The 25,873-nt window shown below is 56.2% G+C and overlaps 1 protein-coding gene across 1 annotated transcript in view; it reads left to right on the top strand.

Annotated features, from left to right (window-relative positions):
• The window catches only part of cimap1b (ciliary microtubule associated protein 1B), an 87,663-nt gene that overhangs the window by 33,671 nt on the left and 28,119 nt on the right, over positions 1-25,873 (top strand). The window contains exon 4 of the mRNA XM_072470865.1: positions 4,393-4,494. Coding sequence (XP_072326966.1) covers positions 4,393-4,494 — 102 coding nt within the window. The remainder of the gene's footprint in view (positions 1-4,392; positions 4,495-25,873) is intronic.

Below are 25,873 nucleotides of genomic sequence, written 5' to 3'. Positions count from 1 at the left end.
CTGCCATCCTTACCTGGTCTGGCCTACATGTGACTCCAAACCCACAGCAATGTGGTTGACTCTTAACTGCCCCCTCAAGGGCAATGAGGGATGGGCAAGAAATGCCCACACAGCCTGCGATGCCCACGTCCCATGAACGAATAAAAAAAAGTTACAAAGCTAACATTGGTTTAGCACAGGGCTAAAGAGTTGGCTTTTAAAGCAGACCAAGGCAGGCCAGCAGCACGGTTCAATTCCCGTACCAGCCTCCCCGAAAAGGCGCCGGAATGTGGCGAGTAGGGACTTTTCACAGTAACTTCATTTGAAGCCTACTTGTGACAATAAGCGATTTTCATTTCATTTCATTCATCGATGAATGTTAATACCCTTTTAATGTTCCTTTTGCTGAAAATTGTATCATTTGGATTATGAAATAGGCAGAACTTAAATATTCTGTTCTTCTCATAACTGCTTTCGAAAAAGGGTTTTAAAGAAATTCCAGACGATTCTAAGGTCATTCGGTAATATCCGCATGTTTTAAGTCAAGGATCAGAGATGTCCGTGTGTGTGCGTCGATGACTAGGTGAAAACTGTAACCCTTTATTGTTTCTTAAAAAAGAGTGATCACCTATTCAATTCATTTGCGTTAACCAAAATGTAATGTCCGAATTATATCTGAATTCAATCAAATTATCCATAGTCCAGCAAATTAAATTTATATTTCGCCTAACTACCTTTGTATTTCTTTTACATTTTTTAAATTCATTCATGGGATGTGGGTGTCCCTGCATTTGTTACCCATCTCTAATTGCCCTTGAACTGAGTGGCTTGTTTGGCCATTTCAGAGGGCATTTTAATATTCAACCACATTGCTGTGGGTCTGGAGTCACATGTAGGCCAGACCAGGTAAGGATGACAGATTCCCTCCCCTAAAGGACATTAGTGAACCAGGTGGGTTTTACGACAATAATGATTTCTTGGTAATCATTCGACTTTTAATTCCAGATTATTATTGAATTCAAATGTGCTGGGGTGAGATTCCATCCTTGGTCCCCAGAGCATTACCCTGGGTGCTTAGATTACTCGTCCAGTGACAATACCATTGCCTCTGTTGTCACTATCTGCGATGTGTACTGCCTGGACACATGAAGCCATTTTGTTGAAGTTTCAGAAAGGTCTTTATTAACATTACTGGACCATGTACATATTCACAGTGGAGGGCAAAGATATGGAGAGGATCCCATACTAGGTCTGTGCATGTTGCTATCTTTCTCCAGACTGACCTTAGCTCCAGGTCAAGTACTTCACAGTGTGGGCAGTACTGAACTCAGTCCCATGTTCATCTTTTGGTACCAGATCCTTATACTACATTTCTACCCAAGTTGTTATCCCTGAATATAAATTGTCATTAGTTTGCTGACAGTTTGTTTCAAGTCTTACATCACAATAAGTCTTGGGTGCACGTAACTGAGTTACAACTATAAACTATTTTAGCTCTAAACTACTTCATGATCAACATTGCAACATTAACAGTGTGCGTTAACAAGACTCTTACCAATCTATCTCCTCCCTTCACGTTATCGAAATTGGAGATTCGGGCACTCGGGAGGTCGTGTTTCCCTCTTTTTTGCGGTCCCTTTGGGGGACTGATCGCCTCCTGATGTTCTTGATCTTGGTGGTTGTATTTTGATGTAGGCATAGCTTCTTGCACTTCTTCCATCGATGGATGCTGCAACTATGCCTGATCTGTCTGGTTGTCGTGACGATGATTTGTTGTTGAGAATGGTTATCATTTCCTTCTGGGTTGACAAATGCAGCATTTGTCAGCTTGTCAATGGCGTTTCTTCTTCTTCTTCTGCCTTTTCTGGCATCTGGAAGCTCTCTGTGGTTGAGGGAGAGAAGTCCAGTGGATGGAAGAAGATTAGGGAAGTAGCTCACCTTTGTGCAGTTGCGTTTGCATGAAGCTGCTACATGGTTCCAGTTGAAGCTGTGGTCTCGGCACGCTTCTCGCTAGTTGTTGGGGCTATGCATTGGTTGGCACTTCTACCATCTGCGCCTTGGTCGCTGGTGGAGACAGGGGCTTCTCTGAGGGTCATTTTGGCTCGGACATCACATCCACTGGGGTGCTGTGATAACGTCCTGTGCAATGAGTTGGTTTGGCACTTGGGTAGGTTTTGGGACCAGAAATAAAGAACAGGAACAGGAAATGCTCCAGGAACAGAGAAGAGAAGCCACAAATAAAGTCAGCCTTTGAATGGTGTGTTATTGTTGGGCCTTTGGGAGGAGGCCTGTCAATCTTCTGCTGGTTGAAGGAGATCGAGAGGTATGCAGCAGTGTCTGCGGAGGAGAGATTTTGCACGACGTATAAAGAATTTGTGATTGGTTCCTGCATGGGTGCAGTCAGGCCCGGTATCCGAGGAGAGGAGTTTGCATTGTGTCACTGGTGCCTCTGGGACTGCTGGAGTTGAGGAAGATATATATTGATACGTGCCCGAACATGCCGTGGAAAATTTATTCTGAACTCTTGCGGTAATTGCGAGCAATCGATGCGTGGGAAGGAGTGCACCATTTTATCATGTTTTCATAGCTCTTTCCTGTTCCTCCCTTGTCCTCTGGCTGGGCTTATTGAGGCCTCTGATTATGTCTAATGATTGAATCGAGCCAGTTATGCTGCTGTTCTCCTGTCCCCCTCTGTATTCATCTTTGCTGAGCCTCTTTTTTGCTTGCTGTGCTGTATCAATATTGACTATGATCTGACTATCGGGCCACTGAAGATGTGGTCCCTGGACTGGTTACATTACACTCACTCCTGGTGGTGGATTGTGGGAGGGAGATGTCAGGGGGATGAGGGAGGGCCAGAGCTCCACGGCACCAGAAGAGAGAGTGCCCCAAATCCGAAGTGGCCTTCAGATTGAGGCCACGCACACCCCCAATCCCCCACCTTTCGCACCTCAAATGTAAAAAAGTTTATTTCTCTGTTTCCCACCCTACTTGCGCCCACTCCCGCCAGCCAAAAAACTGAGGCTGGGTTGTAAATTAATAGAGACTTGAGTGTCTCAATAGATAAAAGAGCAGGTTTCCCGCTCGAGGCTCTGCTTGCCCAAGCATAAAAATGTGTCTGGGTCGGGGCAGGTGAGATCGGTGGGGGAAGGAGTCCCATCCATTCAATTTTCAGCTCGTCCTGCCTTAGAATCCACCAGGGGTTGTTTGATCTATGCATATTTCAGATAAGCCCCTCCGACCCAGGAGGAGGGCCATGGTGTGGAACTCACTCTGTTCGACCTGTGAGGCCCGGCTTCCAGTGAAGACATAGCCTTGAACAGATCCATCCTTCGGTCAGTGAAGGTTGCAGGTCTGTGCAGAGGTTTTACTATCCCCTTATAGGAACTGTTCCTCTTTCTAGCTTTATTCTATTTGCTCTGTTTAGGTCACCTTTACTCATGAGTCGCCAGGTATCTTTATGATACCGCCACGTGGTTCAAGTTTAGGTTATGATTAATAACACAGCGCACTGCTTAGTAAGGATTAAAACAACGGTCATTTATTATATACAACAAGCAATATTAATACCCTAATACTACTATATATATAATAAACCTATCACTACTGGCCAATACTTAACTTAGGAAGAGCCCACCAGGTCAGGGAAACGAATGGCTTGTCCAATCAAATCTGGCCCGCGGGATTCAAAAGGCTGCTACAGGTCGGTGGTTAGGTGTCTCTACCGGATAGCGATCGTTGGATTCAAACTTACAGTGGCCGGTGGCTGGTCTTGTGAAGGTCTCGAGCAGGCGAAGATGAGAGAGAGAGAGATCTGAACTTGGACCTTTACTTTTATAGGGCCCAGGGGCTTCCCGCCTCCCGGGGCGGCCCTTGACCCTGAGTCCCAAGTGATTGGATTCTGTCCCCAGTCTCTGGGGTTGATGTGTCCAATGGTGAGGCGATTCCTTGATCGGGGGGTGGTCGCTCACCTGTCTTTGTTTCGGCCACTGCAGGCGCCGACAGGTCTGGCCCGGTATTCAATTGCTAATTTGTTGCAATTGTTCCCGGGAATAGCCGATTTAACTGTGGATGTCTGAGTAGATTAGGTGTAAACAGTCCTGAATGAAACTGCGGATACCTGGGTTGAAGGGCTGTTGATAGCCCTGAGTATCGATCTGGGCTACGTTCCCAGTGCTGAATATGCGAACCTGTCTGCAGCTGCCTGCTTGTGTCTTCTTGGCTGTTTTTCCCAGCAGTCTTTCGGGTTAGCCATTTTAAACTGGGTTTTGGCCAGATTAATCGGAACGCAGCCATTTTACATGGCTACAGAACCTTGCTCCCCTTCACCATTTCATCTCTCCCTTGTTGTTTAAGTTACATGTGACTAAGAAGCACCAATTGTTAATGGACCTTTCACTTTTGTCCAAACAGCAAATTACAAGATACACGAGGCAGATCGACTCGTTCATCACAATGTGCCAGCCTATTCCATCGCACTGAGAACAGTCGGCTTCAAAATGAATGAAGGCCCAGGTACAGTAAATGGTGCTCAGAGCTTGTCCCAGATCCTTAATATTCAACACAAATTATTGACCTGTTAGATTTATGCTCTCTGTATTGACTGCTACCAATAATATATAACCGATTTCCTAATATCTGATTGGCTCTGAGGTTGAATGCAATGGCCTGCATGTTACCCACACCCACCGGCGGGTATTTAAGCGGGGACGGAGCATGAAGAGCACCAGTGCAGACTCGATGGGTCAAATGGCCTCCTTCTGCTCTGTAGGGATTCTATGGAATTGAAGGGATGTGATTCCCTCTGGGTTCCTAGCCGCCCTCACCACACAACGATTTTACACTGGCGTCAAGCCCACCCTTTCCTCATTTAAGTCCTGTAAGTGGCGAATTAAAGGCTACCCAACCTTAATTTGTTGGCTGGCAGGAACGTTGAACGATGGGGGTTGGGGTGGGTGGCTGGACCGAATCAAAGTTAAACCTTGGGCAGGAAGGGACACGTCCATCAGAAGCCCCTTCGGTCATGGGGAATCCTCCTCTTCAGGTCCTCCCTCCAGACGTCCCTCCACACCCCGCCAGGTTTTTCCTACCCTTCCCACCTTGGGACTCCTGACATCCCTGTCCTCCAGCCCCGGCACAGATGCCCAGGCAGCTTGATCTAGTTCCCCTTTCGCCGGGACTGGAGAGCTGCCGGACAATCTGATTGGTCGGCAACTCCATCAGGCGGGATTCCCTCCCAGTTGAGGGGCGGAAGTGCCGACAGCGGGCAATCAACACCCACCGGGCGTACATTGGCTCCGGGGCAGTAAGATCGGAGTGAGGTGGACGTGGGAAGTGCTGTCACCCTACTCTGCACACAGCTGGCAGCCAGCCCTCACATTCTAAAACATTCCGGCCAATGTTGCTAAAATACTTTTTGACAATCCCCCAAAGTCCAGCCTAACGAAGATGAAAAAGTATTAAATTTAAACGGTGAACAATATCTTAATGTTTACAAGAGACTGTAGTTGAGTCCTCTTTATTGTCTCTGAACAATAAACCATAAGTAATTCATCCTGGCAACTAGTGATCCTCGATTTAAGATTTAGGGCATATTGTCACTCCCCATTACTCCCCATCACTCCTTTCGATCCTGTCACTCGCACATCCCAATCAATCCCTCAGTCGCTGTCGCTCCCTTTGTCCCTTTCACTCACCCTCACTGACTCTTACTCTCTCAGTCCCCGTCACTCCCTCAGTCCCCATTACTCCCTCAGTCCCCGTCACTCACTCAGTCCCCGTCACTCCCTCAGTCCCCATCACTCACTCAGTCCCCGTCACTCCCTCAGTCCCCATCACTCACTCAGTCCCTGTCACTCCCTCAGTCCCCATCACTCACTCAGTCCCTGTCACTCTCTCAGTCCCTATCACTCCCTCAGTCCCAGTCACTCCCTCAGTCCCTGTCACTCCCTCAGTCCCTGTCACTCCCTCAGTCCCCATTACTCCCTCAGTCCCCGTCACTCACTCAGTCCCCGTCACTCACTCAGTCCCCGTCACTCCCTCAGTCCCTGTCGTCCCTTCGTCCCTGTCACTCATCCTCACTCTCTGTCACTGACTCTTACTCCCTCAGCCCCTGTCACTCAATCTCACTCAATCCCTGTCACTCACTGTCAGTCCCTGTCACTCACCCTCACTCCCTCAGTGCCTGTCAATAACCCTCGGTCCCTGTCACTCACCCTCACCCCCTCCGTCCCTGTCACTCACCATCACTCTCTGTCACTCACCCTTACTCCCTCAAACTCACTCAATCCATGTCACTCGCCCTTACTCCCCAACACTCCCTTCGTCCCTATCACTCGCACATCCCTATCACCCCCTCAGTCGCTGTTACTCCCTCAGTCCCTGTCACTCCCTTCGTCCCTGTCACTCACCCTCACTCTCTGTCACTGATTCTTACTCCCTCAGTCCCTATCACTCGCCCATCCCTATCACTCCCTCAGTTCCTATCACTCGCCCATCCCTATCACTCCCTCAGTCCCTATCACTCCCTCAGTCCCTATCACTCGCCCATCCCTATCACTCCCTCAGTCCCTATCACTCCCTCAGTCCCTATCTCTCCCTCAGTCCCTGTCACTCCCTCAGTCCCTATCTCTCCCTCAGTCCCTATCACTCGCCCATCGCTATCACTCCCTCAGTCCCTATCACTCCCTCAGTCCCTATCACTCCCTCAGGCCCCATCACTCCCTCAGTCCCCATCACTCCCTCAGTCCCTGTCATTCCCTCAGACCCCATCACTCCCTCAGTCCCTGTCACTCCCTCAGTCCCCATCACTCCCTCAGTCCCTGTCACTCCCTCAGTTCCCATCACTCCCTCAGTCCCCGTCACTCCCTCAGTCCCCATCACTCCCTCAGTCCCGTCACTCCCTCAGTCCCCGTCACTCCCTCAGTCCCCGTCACTCCCTCAGTCCATATCATTCCCTCAGTCCCCATCACTCCCTCAGTCCCTATCACTCCCTCAGTCCCTGTCACTCCCTCAGTCCCTGTCACTCCCTCAATTCCCATCACTCCCTCAGTCCCTATCACTCCCTCAGTCCCCATCACTCCCTCAGTCCCCGTCACTCCCTCAGTCCCTGTCACTCCCTCAGTCCCTATCACTCCCTCAGTCCCCGTCACTCCCTCAGTCCCCATCACTCCCTCAGTCCCCATCACTCCCTCAGTCCCTATCACTCCCTCAGTCCCCATCACTCCCTCAGACCCTATCACTCCCTCAGTCCCCATCACTCCCTCAGTCCCTGTCATTCCCTCAGTCCCCGTCACTCCCTCAGTCCCCGTCACTCCCTCAGTCCCTGTCACTCCCTCAGTCCCTGTCACTCCCTCAGTCCCCGTCACTCCCTCAGTCCCCGTCACTCCCTCAGTCCCTGTCACTCCCTCAGTCCCCGTCACTCCCTCAGTCCCTGTCACTCCCTCAGTCCCCATCCCTCCCTCAGTTCCCGTCACTCCCTCAGTCCCCGTCACTCCCTCAGTCCCCATCACTCCCTCAGTCCCCGTCACTCCCTCAGTCCCCGTCACTCCCTCAGTCCCCATCACTCGCTCAGTCCCTGTCACTCCCTCAGTCCCCGTCACTCCCTCAGTCCCCGTCACTCCCTCAGTCCCTATCGCTCCCTCAGTCCCCGTCACTCCGTCAGTCCCTGTCACTCCCTCAGTCCCTGTCACTCCCTCAGTCCCTGTCACTCACCCTCACTCTCTGTCACTGACTCTTACTCCCTCAGTCCCTGTCACTCAACCTCATTCAATCCCTGTCATTCACCGCCAGTCCCTGTCACTCAACCTCACTCCCTCAGTGATTGTCAATCACCCTCGGGCCCTGTCACTCACCCTCACTCCCTCAGTGCCTGTCAATCACCCTCACTCCCTCCGTGCCTGTCAATCACCCTCGGTCCCTGACACTCACCCTCACCCCCTCCGTCCCTGTCACTCACATTCACTCTCTGTCACTTATCCTTATTCCCTCAAACTCACTCAATCCATGGCACTGACCCTCACTCCCTCAGTCCCCGTCACTCATCCTGACTCCCTTTCTCTCAGACTCTCTCTCAGTCCCTGTCACTTACACTCCCTCAGTCCTCATCACTCCCTCATTTCCTGTCACTCCCTCAGTCCCCATCACTCCCTCAATCCCTGTCACTCTCCCTCACTCCCTGTCACTCACACTCACTCCCTCACTCCCCGCCCCTCACTCCCTCAGTCTGCAACTCACACTCTCTCAGTCCCCATCACTCCCTCAGTCTCTGTCACGCCTTCAGTCCATGTCACTCCCTCAATCCCCGTCACTCCCTCAGTCCCCATTACTCCCTGAGTCCCCATTACTCCCTCAGTCCCTGTCACTCCCTCAGTCCCTGTCACTCCCTCAGTCCCTGTCACTCCCTCAGTCCCTGTCACTCCTTCAATCCCTGTCACTCCTTCAATCCCTGTCACTCCCTCACTCCCTGTCACTCCCTCAGTCCCTGTCACTCTCCCTCACTCCCTGTCACTCACACTCACTCCCTCACTCCCCGCCACTCACTCCCTCAGTCTGCAACTCACACTCTCTCAGTCCCCATCACCCCCTCAATCCCCGTCACTCCCTCAGTCCCTGTCACTCCCTCAGTCCCTGTCACTCCCTCAGGCCCTGTCACTCCCTCAATCCCTGTCACTCCCTCAATCGCCATCACTCCCTCAATTCCATCACTCTCTCAGTCCCTATCACTCCCTCAGTCCCCATCACTCCCTCAGTCCTCATCACTCCCTCAGTCCCTGTCACTCCCTCAGTCCCTGTCGTCCCTTCATCCCTGTCACTCACCCTCACTCTCTGTCACTGACTCTTATTCCCTCAGCCCCTGTCACTCAATCTCACTGAATCCCTGTCACTCACTGTCAGTCCCTGTGACTCACCCTCACTCCCTCAGTGACTGTCAATCAATCTCGGTCCCCGTCACTCACCCTCACCCCCTCCGTCCCTGTCACTCACCATCACTCTCTGTCACTCACCCTTACTCCCTCAAACTCACTCAATCCATGTCACTCACCCTTACTCCCCAACACTCCCTTCTTCCCTATCACTCGCACATCCCTATCACCCCCTCAGTCGCTGTTACTCCCTCAATCCCTGTCACTCCCTTCGTCCCTGTCACTCACCCTCACTCTCTGTCACTGATTCTTACTCCCTCAGTCCCTATCACTCGCCCATCCCTCTCACTCCCTCAGTCCCTATCTCTCCCTCAGTCCCTATCACTCGCCCATCCCTATCACTCCCTCAGTCCCTATCACTCCCTCAGTCCCTATCATTCCCTCAGTACCTATCACTCCCTCAGTCCCCATCACTCCCTCAGTCCCCGTCACTCCCTCAGTCCCCGTCACTCCCTCAGTCCCCGTCACTCGCTCAGTCCCCGTCACTCCCTCAGTCCCCGTCACTCCCTCAGTCCCTGTCACTCCCTCAGTCCCTGTCACTCCCTCAGTCCCCGTCACTCCCTCAGTCCCCGTCACTCCCTCAGTCCCCGTCACTCCCTCAGTCCCCGTCACTCCCTCAGTCCCTGTCACTCCCTCAGTCCTCATCACTATATCAGCCCCTGTCACTCAATCTCACTGAATCCCTGTCACTCACTGTCAGTCCCTGTCACTCACCCTCACTCCCTCAGTGACTGTCAATCAACCACGGTCCCTGTCACTCACCCTCACCCCCTCCGTCCCTGTCACTCACCCTCACTCCCTCAGTGACTGTCAATCACCCTCGGGCCCTGTCACTCACACTCACCCCCTCGGTCCCTGTCACTCACCCTCACCCCCTCCGTCCCTGTCACTCACCATCACTCTCTGTCACTCACCCTTACTCCCTCAAACTCACTCAATCTATGTCACTCGCCCTTACTCCCCAACACTCCCTTCGTCCCTATCACTCGCACATCCCTATCACCCCCTCATTCGCTGTGACTCCCTCAGTCCCTGTCACTCACCCTCACTCTCTGTCACTGATTCTTACTCCCTCAGTCCCTATCACTCGCCCATCCCTCTCACTCCCTCAGTCCCTATCACTCCCTCAGTCCCTATCACTCCCCAGTCCCAATCACTCCCTCAGTCCCAATCACTCCCTCAGTCCCAATCACTCCCTCAGTCCCCGTCACTCCCTCAGTCCCCGTCACTCCCTCAGACCCCGTCACTCCCTCAGTCCCCGTCACTCCCTCAGTCCCCGTCACTCCCTCAGTCCCCATCACTCCCTCAGTCCCTATCACTCCCTCAGTCCCCATCACTCCCTCAGTCCCTGTCATTCCCTCAGTCCCCGTCACTCCCTCGGTCCCCGTCACTCCCTCAGTCCCTGTCACTCCCTCAGTCCCTGTCACTCCCTCAGTCCCTGTCACTCCCTCAGTCCCCGTCACTCCCTCAGTCCCCGTCACTCCCTCAGTCCCTGTCACTCCCTCAGTCCCTGTCACTCCCTCAGTCCCCGTCACTCCCTCAGTCCCTGTCACTCCCTCAGTCCCTGTCCCTCCCTCAGTCCCCGTCACTCCCTCAGTCCCCGTCACTCCCTCAGTCCCCGTAACTCCCTCAGTCCCCGTCACTCCCTCAGTCCCCGTCACTCCCTCAGTCCCCGTCACTCCCTCAGTCCCCATCACTCCCTCAGTCCCCATCACTCGCTCAGTCCCTGTCACTCCCTCAGTCCCCGTCACTCCCTCAGTCCCCGTCACTCCCTCAGTCCTTATCGCTCCCTCAGTCCCCGTCACTCCGTCAGTCCCTGTCACTCCCTCAGTCCCTGTCACTCCCTCAGTCCCTGTCACTCCCTCAGTCCCTGTCACTCACCCTCACTCTCTGTCACTGACTCTTACTCCCTCACTCCCTGTCACTCAACCTCATTCAATCCCTGTCATTCACCGCCAGTCCCTGTCACCCACCCTCACTCCCTCAGTGATTGTCAATCACCCTCGGGCCCTGTCACTCACCCTCACTCCCTCAGTGCCTGTCAATCACCCTCACTCCCTCAGTGCCTGTCAATCACCCTCAGTCCCTGTCACTCACCCTCACCCCCTCCGTCCCTGTCACTCACATTCACTCTCTGTCACTTATCCTTATTCCCTCAAACTCATTCAATCCATGGCACTGACCCTCACTCCCTCAGTCCCCGTCACTCATCCTGACTCCCTTTCTCTCAGACTCTCTCTCAGTCCCTGTCACTTACACTCCCTCAGTCCTCATCACTCCCTCATTTCCTGTCACTCCCTCAGTCCCCATCACTCCCTCAATCCCTGTCACTCTCCCTCACTCCCTGTCACTCACACTCACTCCCTCACTCCCCGCCACTCACTCCCTCAGTCTGCAACTCACACTCTCTCAGTCCCCATCACTCCCTCAGTCTCTGTCACGCCTTCAGTCCCTGTCACTCCCTCAGTCCCTGTCACTCCCTCAGTCCCTGTCACTCCCTCAGTCCCTGTCACTCCTTCAATCCCTGTCACTCCTTCAATCCCTGTCACTCCCTCACTCCCTGTCACTCCCTCAGTCCCTGTCACTCTCCCTCACTCCCTGTCACTCACACTCACTCCCTCACTCCCCGCCACTCACTCCCTCAGTCTGCAACTCACACTCTCTCAGTCCCCATCACCCCCTCAATCCCCGTCACTCCCTCAGTCCCTGTCACTCCCTCAGTCCCTGTCACTCCCTCAATCCCTGTCACTCCCTCAATCGCCATCACTCCCTCAATTCCATCACTCTCTCAGTCCCTATCACTCCCTCAGTCCCCATCACTCCCTCAGTCCTCATCACTCCCTCAGTCCCTGTCACTCCCTCAGTCCCTGTCGTCCCTTCATCCCTGTCACTCACCCTCACTCTCTGTCACTGACTCTTATTCCCTCAGCCCCTGTCACTCAATCTCACTGAATCCCTGTCACTCACTGTCAGTCCCTGTGACTCACCCTCACTCCCTCAGTGACTGTCAATCAATCTCGGTCCCCGTCACTCACCCTCACCCCCTCCGTCCCTGTCACTCACCATCACTCTCTGTCACTCACCCTTACTCCCTCAAACTCACTCAATCCATGTCACTCACCCTTACTCCCCAACACTCCCTTCTTCCCTATCACTCGCACATCCCTATCACCCCCTCAGTCGCTGTTACTCCCTCAATCCCTGTCACTCCCTTCGTCCCTGTCACTCACCCTCACTCTCTGTCACTGATTCTTACTCCCTCAGTCCCTATCACTCGCCCATCCCTCTCACTCCCTCAGTCCCTATCTCTCTCTCAGTCCCTATCACTCGCCCATCCCTATCACTCCCTCAGTCCCTATCACTCCCTCAGTCCCTATCATTCCCTCAGTCCCTGTCACTCCCTCAGTCCCTGTCACTCCCTCAGTCCCTGTCACTCCTTCAATCCCTGTCACTCCTTCAATCCCTGTCACTCCCTCACTCCCTGTCACTCCCTCAGTCCCTGTCACTCTCCCTCACTCCCTGTCACTCACACTCACTCCCTCACTCCCCGCCACTCACTCCCTCAGTCTGCAACTCACACTCTCTCAGTCCCCATCACCCCCTCAATCCCCGTCACTCCCTCAGTCCCTGTCACTCCCTCAGTCCCTGTCACTCCCTCAGTCCCTGTCACTCCCTCAATCCCTGTCACTCCCTCAATCGCCATCACTCCCTCAATTCCATCACTCTCTCAGTCCCTATCACTCCCTCAGTCCCCATCACTCCCTCAGTCCTCATCACTCCCTCAGTCCCTGTCACTCCCTCAGTCCCTGTCGTCCCTTCATCCCTGTCACTCACCCTCACTCTCTGTCACTGACTCTTATTCCCTCAGCCCCTGTCACTCAATCTCACTGAATCCCTGTCACTCACTGTCAGTCCCTGTGACTCACCCTCACTCCCTCAGTGACTGTCAATCAATCTCGGTCCCCGTCACTCACCCTCACCCCCTCCGTCCCTGTCACTCACCATCACTCTCTGTCACTCACCCTTACTCCCTCAAACTCACTCAATCCATGTCACTCACCCTTACTCCCCAACACTCCCTTCTTCCCTATCACTCGCACATCCCTATCACCCCCTCAGTCGCTGTTACTCCCTCAATCCCTGTCACTCCCTTCGTCCCTGTCACTCACCCTCACTCTCTGTCACTGATTCTTACTCCCTCAGTCCCTATCACTCGCCCATCCCTCTCACTCCCTCAGTCCCTATCTCTCCCTCAGTCCCTATCACTCGCCCATCCCTATCACTCCCTCAGTCCCTATCACTCCCTCAGTCCCTATCATTCCCTCAGTACCTATCACTCCCTCAGTCCCCATCACTCCCTCAGTCCCCGTCACTCCCTCAGTCCCCGTCACTCCCTCAGTCCCCGTCACTCCCTCAGTCCCCGTCACTCGCTCAGTCCCCGTCACTCCCTCAGTCCCCGTCACTCCCTCAGTCCCCGTCACTCCCTCAGTCCCTGTCACTCCCTCAGTCCCTGTCACTCCCTCAGTCCCCGTCACTCCCTCAGTCCCCGTCACTCCCTCAGTCCCCGTCACTCCCTCAGTCCCCATCACTCCCTCAGTCCCCGTCACTCCCTCAGTCCCCGTCACTCCCTCAGTCCCTGTCACTCCCTCAGTCCTCATCACTATATCAGCCCCTGTCACTCAATCTCACTGAATCCCTGTCACTCACTGTCAGTCCCTGTCACTCACCCTCACTCCCTCAGTGACTGTCAATCAACCACGGTCCCTGTCACTCACCCTCACCCCCTCCGTCCCTGTCACTCACCCTCACTCCCTCAGTGACTGTCAATCACCCTCGGGCCCTGTCACTCACACTCACCCCCTCGGTCCCTGTCACTCACCCTCACCCCCTCCGTCCCTGTCACTCACCATCACTCTCTGTCACTCACCCTTACTCCCTCAAACTCACTCAATCTATGTCACTCGCCCTTACTCCCCAACACTCCCTTCGTCCCTATCACTCGCACATCCCTATCACCCCCTCATTCGCTGTGACTCCCTCAGTCCCTGTCACTCACCCTCACTCTCTGTCACTGATTCTTACTCCCTCAGTCCCTATCACTCGCCCATCCCTCTCACTCCCTCAGTCCCTATCACTCCCTCAGTCCCTATCACTCCCTCAGTCCCAATCACTCCCTCAGTCCCAATCACTCCCTCAGTCCCAATCACTCCCTCAGTCCCCGTCACTCCCTCAGTCCCCGTCACTCCCTCAGACCCCGTCACTCCCTCAGTCCCCGTCACTCCCTCAGTCCCCGTCACTCCCTCAGTCCCCGTCACTCCCTCAGTCCCCATCACTCCCTCAGTCCCTATCACTCCCTCAGTCCCCATCACTCCCTCAGTCCCTGTCATTCCCTCAGTCCCCGTCACTCCCTCGGTCCCCGTCACTCCCTCAGTCCCTGTCACTCCCTCAGTCCCTGTCACTCCCTCAGTCCCTGTCACTCCCTCAGTCCCCGTCACTCCCTCAGTCCCCGTCACTCCCTCAGTCCCTGTCACTCCCTCAGTCCCTGTCACTCCCTCAGTCCCCGTCACTCCCTCAGTCCCTGTCACTCCCTCAGTCCCTGTCCCTCCCTCAGTCCCGTCACTCCCTCAGTCCCCGTCACTCCCTCAGTCCCCGTAACTCCCTCAGTCCCCGTCACTCCCTCAGTCCCCGTCACTCCCTCAGTCCCCGTCACTCCCTCAGTCCCCATCACTCCCTCAGTCCCCATCACTCGCTCAGTCCCTGTCACTCCCTCAGTCCCCGTCACTCCCTCAGTCCCCGTCACTCCCTCAGTCCTTATCGCTCCCTCAGTCCCCGTCACTCCGTCAGTCCCTGTCACTCCCTCAGTCCCTGTCACTCCCTCAGTCCCTGTCACTCCCTCAGTCCCTGTCACTCACCCTCACTCTCTGTCACTGACTCTTACTCCCTCACTCCCTGTCACTCAACCTCATTCAATCCCTGTCATTCACCGCCAGTCCCTGTCACTCACCCTCACTCCCTCAGTGATTGTCAATCACCCTCGGGCCCTGTCACTCACCCTCACTCCCTCAGTGCCTGTCAATCACCCTCACTCCCTCAGTGCCTGTCAATCACCCTCAGTCCCTGTCACTCACCCTCACCCCCTCCGTCCCTGTCACTCACATTCACTCTCTGTCACTTATCCTTATTCCCTCAACCTCACTCAATCCATGGCACTGACCCTCACTCCCTCAGTCCCCGTCACTCATCCTGACTCCCTTTCTCTCAGACTCTCTCTCAGTCCCTGTCACTTACACTCCATCAGTCCTCATCACTCCCTCATTTCCTGTCACTCCCTCAGTCCCCATCACTCCCTCAATCCCTGTCACTCTCCCTCACTCCCTGTCACTCACACTCACTCCCTCACTCCCCGCCACTCACTCCCTCAGTCTGCAACTCACACTCTCTCAGTCCCCATCACTCCCTCAGTCTCTGTCACGCCTTCAGTCCATGTCACTCCCTCAATCCCCGTCACTCCCTCAGTCCCCATTACTCCCTCAGTCCCCATTACTCCCTCAGTCCCTGTCACTCCCTCAGTCCCTGTCACTCCCTCAGTCCCTGTCACTCCCTCAGTCCCTGTCACTCCTTCAATCCCTGTCACTCCTTCAATCCCTGTCACTCCCTCACTCCCTGTCACTCCCTCAGTCCCTGTCACTCTCCCTCACTCCCTGTCACTCACACTCACTCCCTCACTCCCCGCCACTCACTCCCTCAGTCTGCAACTCACACTCTCTCAGTCCCCATCACCCCCTCAATCCCCGTCACTCCCTCAGTCCCTGTCACTCCCTCAGTCCCTGTCACTCCCTCAATCCCTGTCACTCCCTCAATCGCCATCACTCCCTCAATTCCATCACTCTCTCAGTCCCTATCACTCCCTCAGTCCCCATCACTCCCTCAGTCCTCATCACTCCCTCAGTCCCTGTCACTCCCTCAGTCCCTGTCGTCCCTTCATCCCTGTCACTCACCCTCACTCTCTGTCACTGACTCTTATTCCCTCAGCCCCTGTCACTCAATCTCACTGAATCCCTGTCACTCACTGTCAGTCCCTGTGACTCACCCTCACTCCCTCAGTGACTGTCAATCAATCTCGGTCCACGTCACTCACCCTCACCCCCTCCGTCCCTGTCACTCACCATCACTCTCTGTCACTCACCCTTACTCCCTCAAACTCACTCAATCCATGTCACTCACCCTTACTCCCCAACACTCCCTTCTTCCCTATCACTCGCACATCCCTATCACCCCCTCAGTCGCTGTTACTCCCTCAATCCCTGTCACTCCCTTCGTCCCTGTCACTCACCCTCACTCTCTGTCACTGATTCTTACTCCCTCAGTCCCTATCACTCGCCCATCCCTCTCACTCCCTCAGTCCCTATCTCTCTCTCAGTCCCTATCACTCGCCCATCCCTATCACTCCCTCAGTCCCTATCACTCCCTCAGTCCCTATCATTCCCTCAGTCCCTATCACTCCCTCAGTCCCCATCACTCCCTCAGTCCCCATCACTCCCTCAGTCCCCGTCACTCCCTCAGTCCCCGTCACTCCCTCAGTCCCCGTCACTCCCTCAGTCCCCGTCACTCCCTCAGTCCCCGTCACTCCCTCAGTCCCTGTCACTCCCAAAGTCCCCGTCACTCCCTCAGTCCCCGTCACTCCCTCAGTCCCTGTCACTCCCTCAGTCCCCGTCACTCCCTCAGTCCCCGTCACTCCCTCAGTCCCCGTCACTCCCTCAGTCCCCGTCACTCCCTCAGTCCCCGTCACTCCCTCAGTCCCCGTCACTCCCTCAGTCCCTGTCACTCCCTCAGTCCCTGTCACTCCCTCAGTCCTCATCACTATATCAGCCCCTGTCACTCAATCTCACTGAATCCCTGTCACTCACTGTCAGTCCCTGTCACTCACCCTCACTCCCTCAGTGACTGTCAATCAACCACGGTCCCTGTCACTCACCCTCACCCCCTCCGTCCCTGTCACTCACCCTCACTCCCTCAGTGACTGTCAATCACCCTCGGGCCCTGTCACTCAAACTCACCCCCTCGGTCCCTGTCACTCACCCTCACCCCCTCCGTCCCTGTCACTCACCATCACTCTCTGACACTCACCCTTACTCCCTCAAACTCACTCAATCTATGTCACTCGCCCTTACTACCCAACACTCCCTTCGTCCCTGTCACTCGCACATCCCTATCACCCCCTCATTCGCTGTGACTCCCTCAGTCCCTGTCACTCACCCTCACTCTCTGTCACTGAATCTTACTCCCTCAGTCCCTACCACTCGCCCATCCCTCTCACTCCCTCAGTCCCTATCACTCCCTCAGTCCCTATCACTCCCTCAGTCCCAATCACTCCCTCAGTCCCAATCACTCCCTCAGTCCCAATCACTCCCTCAGTCCCCGTCACTCCCTCAGTCCCCGTCACTCCCTCAGTCCCCGTCACTCCCTCAGTCCCCGTCACTCCCTCAGTCCCCGTCACTCCCTCAGTCCCCGTCATTCCCTCAGTCCCTGTCACTCGCTCAGTCCCTGTCACTCGCTCAGTCCCTGTCATTCCCTCAGTCCCCGTCACTCCCTCAATCCCCGTCACTCCCTCAGTCCCGTCACTCCCTCAGTCCCTGTCACTCCCTCAGTTCCCATCACGCCCTCAGTCCCTGTCACTCCCGCAGTTCCTGTCGCTTCCTTTGTCCCTGTCACTCACCCTAAATCTCTGTCACTGACTCTTACTCCCTCAGTCCCTATCACTCGCCCATCCCTATCACTCCCTCAGTCCCTATCACTCCCTCAGTCCCTATCACTCCCTCAGTCCCTATCACTCCCTCAGTCCCTGTCACTCCCTCAGTCCCTGTCACTCCCTCAGTCCCTGTCACTCCCTCAGTCCCCGTCTCTCCCTCAGTCCCCGTCTCTCCCTCAGTCCCCGTCTCTCCCTCAGTCCCCGTCTCTCCCTCGGTCCCCGTCACTCCCTCAGTCCCCGTCACTCCCTCAGTCCCCGTCACTCCCTCAGTCCCCGTCACTCCCTCAGTCCCCGTCACTCCCTCAGTCCCCGTCACTCCCTCAGTCCCCGTCACTCCCTCAGTCCCTGTCACTCCCTCAGTCCCCGTCACTCCCTCAGTCCCCGTCACTCCCTCAGTCCCCGTCACTCCCTCAGTCCCCATCACTCCCTCAGTCCCCGTCACTCCCTCAGTCCCTGTCACTCCCTCAGTCCTCATCACTATATCAGCCCCTGTCACTCAATCTCACTGAATCCCTGTCACTCACTGTCAGTCCCTCTCACTCACCCTCACTCCCTCAGTGACTGTCAATCAACCACGGTCCCTGTCACTCACCCTCACCCCCTCCGTCCCTGTCACTCACCCTCACTCCCTCAGTGACTGTCAATCACCCTCGGGCCCTGTCACTCACACTCACCCCCTCGGTCCCTGTCACTCACCCTCACCCCCTCCGTCCCTGTCACTCACCATCACTCTCTGTCACTCACCCTTACTCCCTCAAACTCACTCAATCTATGTCACTCGCCCTTACTCCCCAACACTCCCTTCGTCCCTATCACTCGCACATCCCTATCACTCCCTCATTCGCTGTGACTCCCTCAGTCCCTGTCACTCACCCTCACTCTCTGTCACTGATTCTTACTCCCTCAGTCCCAATCACTCGCCCATCCCTCTCACTCCCTCAGTCCCTATCACTCCCTCAGTCCCTATCACTCCCTCAGTCCCAATCACTCCCTCAGTCCCAATCACTCCCTCAGTCCCAATCACTCCCTCAGTCCCCGTCACTCCCTCAGTCCCCGACACTCCCTCAGACCCCGTCATTCCCTCAGTCCCCGTCACTCCCTCAGTCCCCGTCACTCCCTCAGTCCCCGTCACTCCCTCAGTCCCCATCACCCTCAGTCCCTATCACTCCCTCAGTCCCCATCACTCCCTCAGTCCCTGTCATTCCCTCAGTCCCCGTCACTCCCTCGGTCCCCGTCACTCCCTCAGTCCCTGTCACTCCCTCAGTCCCTGTCACTCCCTCAGTCCCTTGTCACTCCCTCAGTCCCTGTCACTCCCTCAGTCCCCGTCACTCCCTCAGTCCCTGTCACTCCCTCAGTCCCTGTCACTCCCTCAGTCCCCGTCACTCCCTCAGTCCCTGTCACTCCCTCAGTCCCTGTCCCTCCCTCAGTCCCCGTCACTCCCTCAGTCCCCGTCACTCCCTCAGTCCCCGTCACTCCCTCAGTCCCCGTCACTGCCTCAGTCCCCGTCATTCCCTCAGTCCCTGTCACTCGCTCAGTCCCTGTCACTCGCTCAGTCCCTGTCATTCCCTCAGTCCCCGTCACTCCCTCAATCCCCGTCACTCCCTCAGTCCCCGTCACTCCCTCAGTCCCTGTCACTCCCTCAGTTCCCATCACGCCCTCAGTCCCTGTCACTCCCGCAGTTCCTGTCGCTTCCTTTGTCCCTGTCACTCACCCTAAATCTCTGTCACTGACTCTTACTCCCTCAGTCCCTATCACTCGCCCATCCCTATCACTCCCTCAGTCCCTATCACTCCCTCAGTCCCTATCACTCCCTCAGTCCCTGTCACTCCCTCAGTCCCTGTCACTCCCTCAGTCCCCGTCTCTCCCTCAGTCCCCGTCTCTCCCTCAGTCCCCGTCACTCCCTCAGTCCCCGTCTCTCCCTCGGTCCCCGTCACTCCCTCAGTCCCCGTCACTCCCTCAGTCCCCGTCACTCCCTCAGTCCCCGTCACTCCCTCAGTCCCCGTCACTCCCTCAGTCCCCGTCACTCCCTCAGTCCCCGTCACTCCTTCAGTCCCTGTCACTCCCTCAGTCCCCGTCACTCCCTCAGTCCCCGTCACTCCCTCAGTCCCCGTCACTCCCTCAGTCCCCATCACTCCCTCAGTCCCCGTCACTCCCTCAGTCCCTGTCACTCCCTCAGTCCTCATCACTATATCAGCCCCTGTCACTCAATCTCACTGAATCCCTGTCACTCACTGTCAGTCCCTCTCACTCACCCTCACTCCCTCAGTGACTGTCAATCAACCACGGTCCCTGTCACTCACCCTCACCCCCTCCGTCCCTGTCACTCACCCTCACTCCCTCAGTGACTGTCAATCACCCTCGGGCCCTGTCACTCACACTCACCCCCTCGGTCCCTGTCACTCACCCTCACCCCCTCCGTCCCTGTCACTCACCATCACTCTCTGTCACTCACCCTTACTCCCTCAAACTCACTCAATCTATGTCACTCGCCCTTACTCCCCAACACTCCCTTCGTCCCTATCACTCGCACATCCCTATCACTCCCTCATTCGCTGTGACTCCCTCAGTCCCTGTCACTCACCCTCACTCTCTGTCACTGATTCTTACTCCCTCAGTCCCAATCACTCGCCCATCCCTCTCACTCCCTCAGTCCCTATCACTCCCTCAGTCCCTATCACTCCCTCAGTCCCTATCACTCCCTCAGTCCCAATCACTCCCTCAGTCCCAATCACTCCCTCAGTCCCAATCACTCCCTCAGTCCCCGTCACTCCCTCAGTCCCCGACACTCCCTCAGACCCCGTCATTCCCTCAGTCCCCGTCACTCCCTCAGTCCCAGTCACTCCCTCAGTCCCCGTCACTCCCTCAGTCCCCATCACTCCCTCAGTCCCTATCACTCCCTCAGTCCCCATCACTCCCTCAGTCCCTGTCATTCCCTCAGTCCCCGTCACTCCCTCGGTCCCCGTCACTCCCTCAGTCCCTGTCACTCCCTCAGTCCCTGTCACTCCCTCAGTCCCTTGTCACTCCCTCAGTCCCTGTCACTCCCTCAGTCCCCGTCACTCCCTCAGTCCCCGTCACTCCCTCAGTCCCTGTCACTCCCTCAGTCCCTGTCACTCCCTCAGTCCCCGTCACTCCCTCAGTCCCCGTCACTCCCTCATTCCCTGTCCCTCCCTCAGTCCCCGTCACTCCCTCAGTCCCCGTCACTCCCTCAGTCCCCGTAACTCCCTCAGTCCCCGTCACTCCCTCAGTCCCCGTCACTCCCTCAGTCCCCGTCACTCCCTCAGTCCCCGTCACTCCCTTAGTCCCCATCACTCCCTCAGTCCCCATCCCTCGCTCAGTCCCTGTCACTCCCTCAGTCCCCGTCACTCCCTCAGTCCCCGTCACTCCCTTAGTCCCTATCGCTCCCTCAGTCCCCGTCACTCCGTCAGTCCCTGTCACTCCCTCAGTCCCTGTCACTCCCTCAGTCCCTGTCACTCCCTCAGTCCCTGTCACTCCCTCAGTCCCTGTCACTCACCCTCACTCTCTGTCACTGACTCTTACTCCCTCAGTCCCTGTCACTCAACCTCATTCAATCCCTGTCATTCACCGCCAGTCCCTGTCACTCACCCTCACTCCCTCAGTGCCTGTCAATCACCCTCACTCCCTCAGTGCCTGTCAATCACCCTCAGTCCCTGTCACTCACCCTCACCCCCTCCGTCCCTGTCACTCACATTCACTCTCTGTCACTTATCCTTATTCCCTCAAACTCACTCAATCCATGGCACTGACCCTCACTCCCTCAGTCCCCGTCACTCATCCTGACTCCCTTTCTCTCAGACTCTCTCTCAGTCCCTGTCACTTACACTCCCTCAGTCCTCATCACTCCCTCATTTCCTGTCACTCCCTCAGTCCCCATCACTCCCTCAATCCCTGTCACTCTCCCTCACTCCCTGTCACTCACACTCACTCCCTCACTCCCCGCCACTCACTCCCTCAGTCTGCAACTCACACTCTCTCAGTCCCCATCACTCCCTCAGTCTCTGTCACGCCTTCAGTCCATGTCACTCCCTCAATCCCCGTCACTCCCTCAGTCCCCATTACTCCCTCAGTCTCTGTCACTCCCTCAATCCCCGTCACTCCCTCAGTCCCCATTACTCCCTCAGTCCCCATTACTCCCTCAGTCCCTGTCACTCCCTCAGTCCCTGTCACTCCCTCAGTCCCTGTCACTCCCTCAGTCCCTGTCACTCCTTCAATCCCTGTCACTCCTTCAATCCCTGTCACTCCCTCACTCCCTGTCACTCCTTCAGTCCCTGTCACTCTCCCTCACTCCCTGTCACTCACACTCACTCCCTCACTCCCCGCCACTCACTCCCTCAGTCTGCAACTCACACTCTCTCAGTCCCCATCACCCCCTCAATCCCCGTCACTCCCTCAGTCCCTGTCACTCCCTCAGTCCCTGTCACTCCCTCAATCCCTGTCACTCCCTCAATCGCCATCACTCCCTCAATTCCATCACTCTCTCAGTCCCAATCACTCCCTCAGTCCCCATCACTCCCTCAGTCCTCATCACTCCCTCAGTCCCTGTCACTCCCTCAGTCCCCGTCACTCCCTCAGTCCCCGTCACTCCCTCAGTCCCCATCACTCCCTCAGTCCCCATCACTCGCTCAGTCCCTGTCACTCCCTCAGTCCCCGTCACTCCCTCAGTCCCCGTCACTCCCTCAGTCCCTATCGCTCCCTCAGTCCCCGTCACTCCGTCAGTCCCTGTCACTCCCTCAGTCCCTGTCACTCCCTCAGTCCCTGTCACTCCCTCAGTCCCTGTCACTCCCTGAGTCCCTGTCACTCACCCTCACTCTCTGTCACTGACTCTTACTCCCTCAGTCCCTGTCACTCAACCTCATTCAATCCCTGTCATTCACCGCCAGTCCCTGTCACTCACCCTCACTCCCTCAGTGATTGTCAATCACCCTCGGGCCCTGTCACTCACCCTCACTCCCTCAGTGCCTGTCAATCACCCTCACTCCCTCAGTGCCTGTCAATCACCCTCGGTCCCTGTCACTCACCCTCACCCCCTCCGTCCCTGTCACTCACATTCACTCTCTGTCACTTATCCTTATTCCCTCAAACTCACTCAATCCATGGCACTGACCCTCACTCCCTCAGTCCCCGTCACTCATCCTGACTCCCTTTCTCTCAGACTCTCTCTCAGTCCCTGTCACTTACACTCCCTCAGTCCTCATCACTCCCTCATTTCCTGTCACTCCCTCAGTCCCCATCACTCCCTCAATCCCTGTCACTCTCCCTCACTCCCTGTCACTCACACTCACTCCCTCACTCCCCGCCACTCACTCCCTCAGTCTGCAACTCACACTCTCTCAGTCCCCATCACTCCCTCAGTCCCCATCACTCCCTCAGTCCCTGTCACTCCCTCAGTCCCTGTCACTCCCTCAGTCTCTGTCACGCCTTCAGTCCATGTCACTCCCTCAATCCCCGTCACTCCCTCAGTCCCCATTACTCCCTCAGTCCCCATTACTCCCTCAGTCCCTGTCACTCCCTCAGTCCCTGTCACTCCCTCAGTCCCTGTCACTCCCTCAGTCCCTGTCACTCCTTCAATCCCTGTCACTCCTTCAATCCCTGTCACTCCCTCACTCCCTGTCACTCCTTCAGTCCCTGTCACTCTCCCTCACTCCCTGTCACTCACACTCACTCCCTCACTCCCCGCCCCTCACTCCCTCAGTCTGCAACTCACACTCTCTCAGTCCCCATCACTCCCTCAGTCTCTGTCACGCCTTCAGTCCATGTCACTCCCTCAATCCCCGTCACTCCCTCAGTCCCCATTACTCCCTCAGTCCCCATTACTCCCTCAGTCCCTGTCACTCCCTCAGTCCCTGTCACTCCCTCAGTCCCTGTCACTCCCTCAGTCCCTGTCACTCCTTCAATCCCTGTCACTCCTTCAATCCCTGTCACTCCTTCAATCCCTGTCACTCCCTCACTCCCTGTCACTCCTTCAGTCCCTGTCACTCTCCCTCACTCCCTGTCACTCACACTCACTCCCTCACTCCCCGCCACTCACTCCCTCAGTCTGCAACTCACACTCTCTCAGTCCCCATCACCCCCTCAATCCCCGTCACTCCCTCAGTCCCTGTCACTCCCTCAGTCCCTGTCACTCCCTCAATCCCTGTCACTCCCTCAATCGCCATCACTCCCTCAATTCCATCACTCTCTCAGTCCCAATCACTCCCTCAGTCCCCATCACTCCCTCAGTCCTCATCACTCCCTCAGTCCCTGTCACTCCCTCAGTCCCTGTCGTCCCTTCATCCCTGTCACTCACCCTCACTCTCTGTCACTGACTCTTACTCCCTCAGCCCCTGTCACTCGCCCATCCCTATCACTCCCTCAGTCCCTATCACTCCCTCAGTCCCTATCACTCCCTCAGTCCCTGTCACTCCCTCAGTCCCTGTCACTCCCTCAGTCCCCGTCTCTCCCTCAGTCCCCGTCTCTCCCTCAGTCCCCGTCACTCCCTCAGTCCCCGTCTCTCCCTCGGTCCCCGTCACTCCCTCAGTCCCCGTCACTCCCTCAGTCCCCGTCACTCCCTCAGTCCCCGTCACTCCCTCAGTCCCCGTCACTCCCTCAGTCCCCGTCACTCCCTCAGTCCCCGTCACTCCTTCAGTCCCTGTCACTCCCTCAGTCCCCGTCACTCCCTCAGTCCCCGTCACTCCCTCAGTCCCCGTCACTCCCTCAGTCCCCATCACTCCCTCAGTCCCCGTCACTCCCTCAGTCCCTGTCACTCCCTCAGTCCTCATCACTATATCAGCCCCTGTCACTCAATCTCACTGAATCCCTGTCACTCACTGTCAGTCCCTCTCACTCACCCTCACTCCCTCAGTGACTGTCAATCAACCACGGTCCCTGTCACTCACCCTCACCCCCTCCGTCCCTGTCACTCACCCTCACTCCCTCAGTGACTGTCAATCACCCTCGGGCCCTGTCACTCACACTCACCCCCTCGGTCCCTGTCACTCACCCTCACCCCCTCCGTCCCTGTCACTCACCATCACTCTCTGTCACTCACCCTTACTCCCTCAAACTCACTCAATCTATGTCACTCGCCCTTACTCCCCAACACTCCCTTCGTCCCTATCACTCGCACATCCCTATCACTCCCTCATTCGCTGTGACTCCCTCAGTCCCTGTCACTCACCCTCACTCTCTGTCACTGATTCTTACTCCCTCAGTCCCAATCACTCGACCATCCCTCTCACTCCCTCAGTCCCTATCACTCCCTCAGTCCCTATCACTCCCTCAGTCCCAATCACTCCCTCAGTCCCAATCACTCCCTCAGTCCCAATCACTCCCTCAGTCCCCGTCACTCCCTCAGTCCCCGACACTCCCTCAGACCCCGTCATTCCCTCAGTCCCCGTCACTCCCTCAGTCCCAGTCACTCCCTCAGTCCCCGTCACTCCCTCAGTCCCCATCACTCCCTCAGTCCCTATCACTCCCTCAGTCCCCATCACTCCCTCAGTCCCTGTCATTCCCTCAGTCCCCGTCACTCCCTCGGTCCCCGTCACTCCCTCAGTCCCTGTCACTCCCTCAGTCCCTGTCACTCCCTCAGTCCCTTGTCACTCCCTCAGTCCCTGTCACTCCCTCAGTCCCCGTCACTCCCTCAGTCCCCGTCACTCCCTCGGTCCCCGTCACTCCCTCAGTCCCTGTCACTCCCTCAGTCCCTGTCACTCCCTCAGTCCCTTGTCACTCCCTCAGTCCCTGTCGCTCCCTCAGTCCCCGTCACTCCCTCAGTCCCCGTCACTCCCACAGTCCCTGTCACTCCCTCAGTCCCTGTCACTCCCTCAGTCCCCGTCACTCTCTCAGTCCCAATCACTCCCTCAGTCCCCATCACTCCCTCAGTCCTCATCACTCCCTCAGTCCCTGTCACTCCCTCAGTCCCCGTCACTCCCTCAGTCCCCGTCACTCACTCAGTCCCCATCACTCCCTCAGTCCCCATCACTCGCTCAGTCCCTGTCACTCCCTCAGTCCCCGTCACTCCCTCAGTCCCCGTCACTCCCTCAGTCCCTATCGCTCCCTCAGTCCCCGTCACTCCGTCAGTCCCTGTCACTCCCTCAGTCCCTGTCACTCCCTCAGTCCCTGTCACTCCCTCAGTCCCTGTCACTCCCTCAGTCCCTGTCACTCACCCTCACTCTCTGTCACTGACTCTTACTCCCTCAGTCCCTGTCACTCAACCTCATTCAATCCC

The sequence above is a fragment of the Scyliorhinus torazame genome, chromosome 13 (assembly GCF_047496885.1).
Source record: "Scyliorhinus torazame isolate Kashiwa2021f chromosome 13, sScyTor2.1, whole genome shotgun sequence".
In the NCBI taxonomy this organism is placed as follows: Eukaryota; Metazoa; Chordata; class Chondrichthyes; order Carcharhiniformes; family Scyliorhinidae; genus Scyliorhinus; species Scyliorhinus torazame.
Note: the sequence above shows the minus strand (reverse complement) of the source record. Positions and strands in the feature narration are given on the sequence as shown.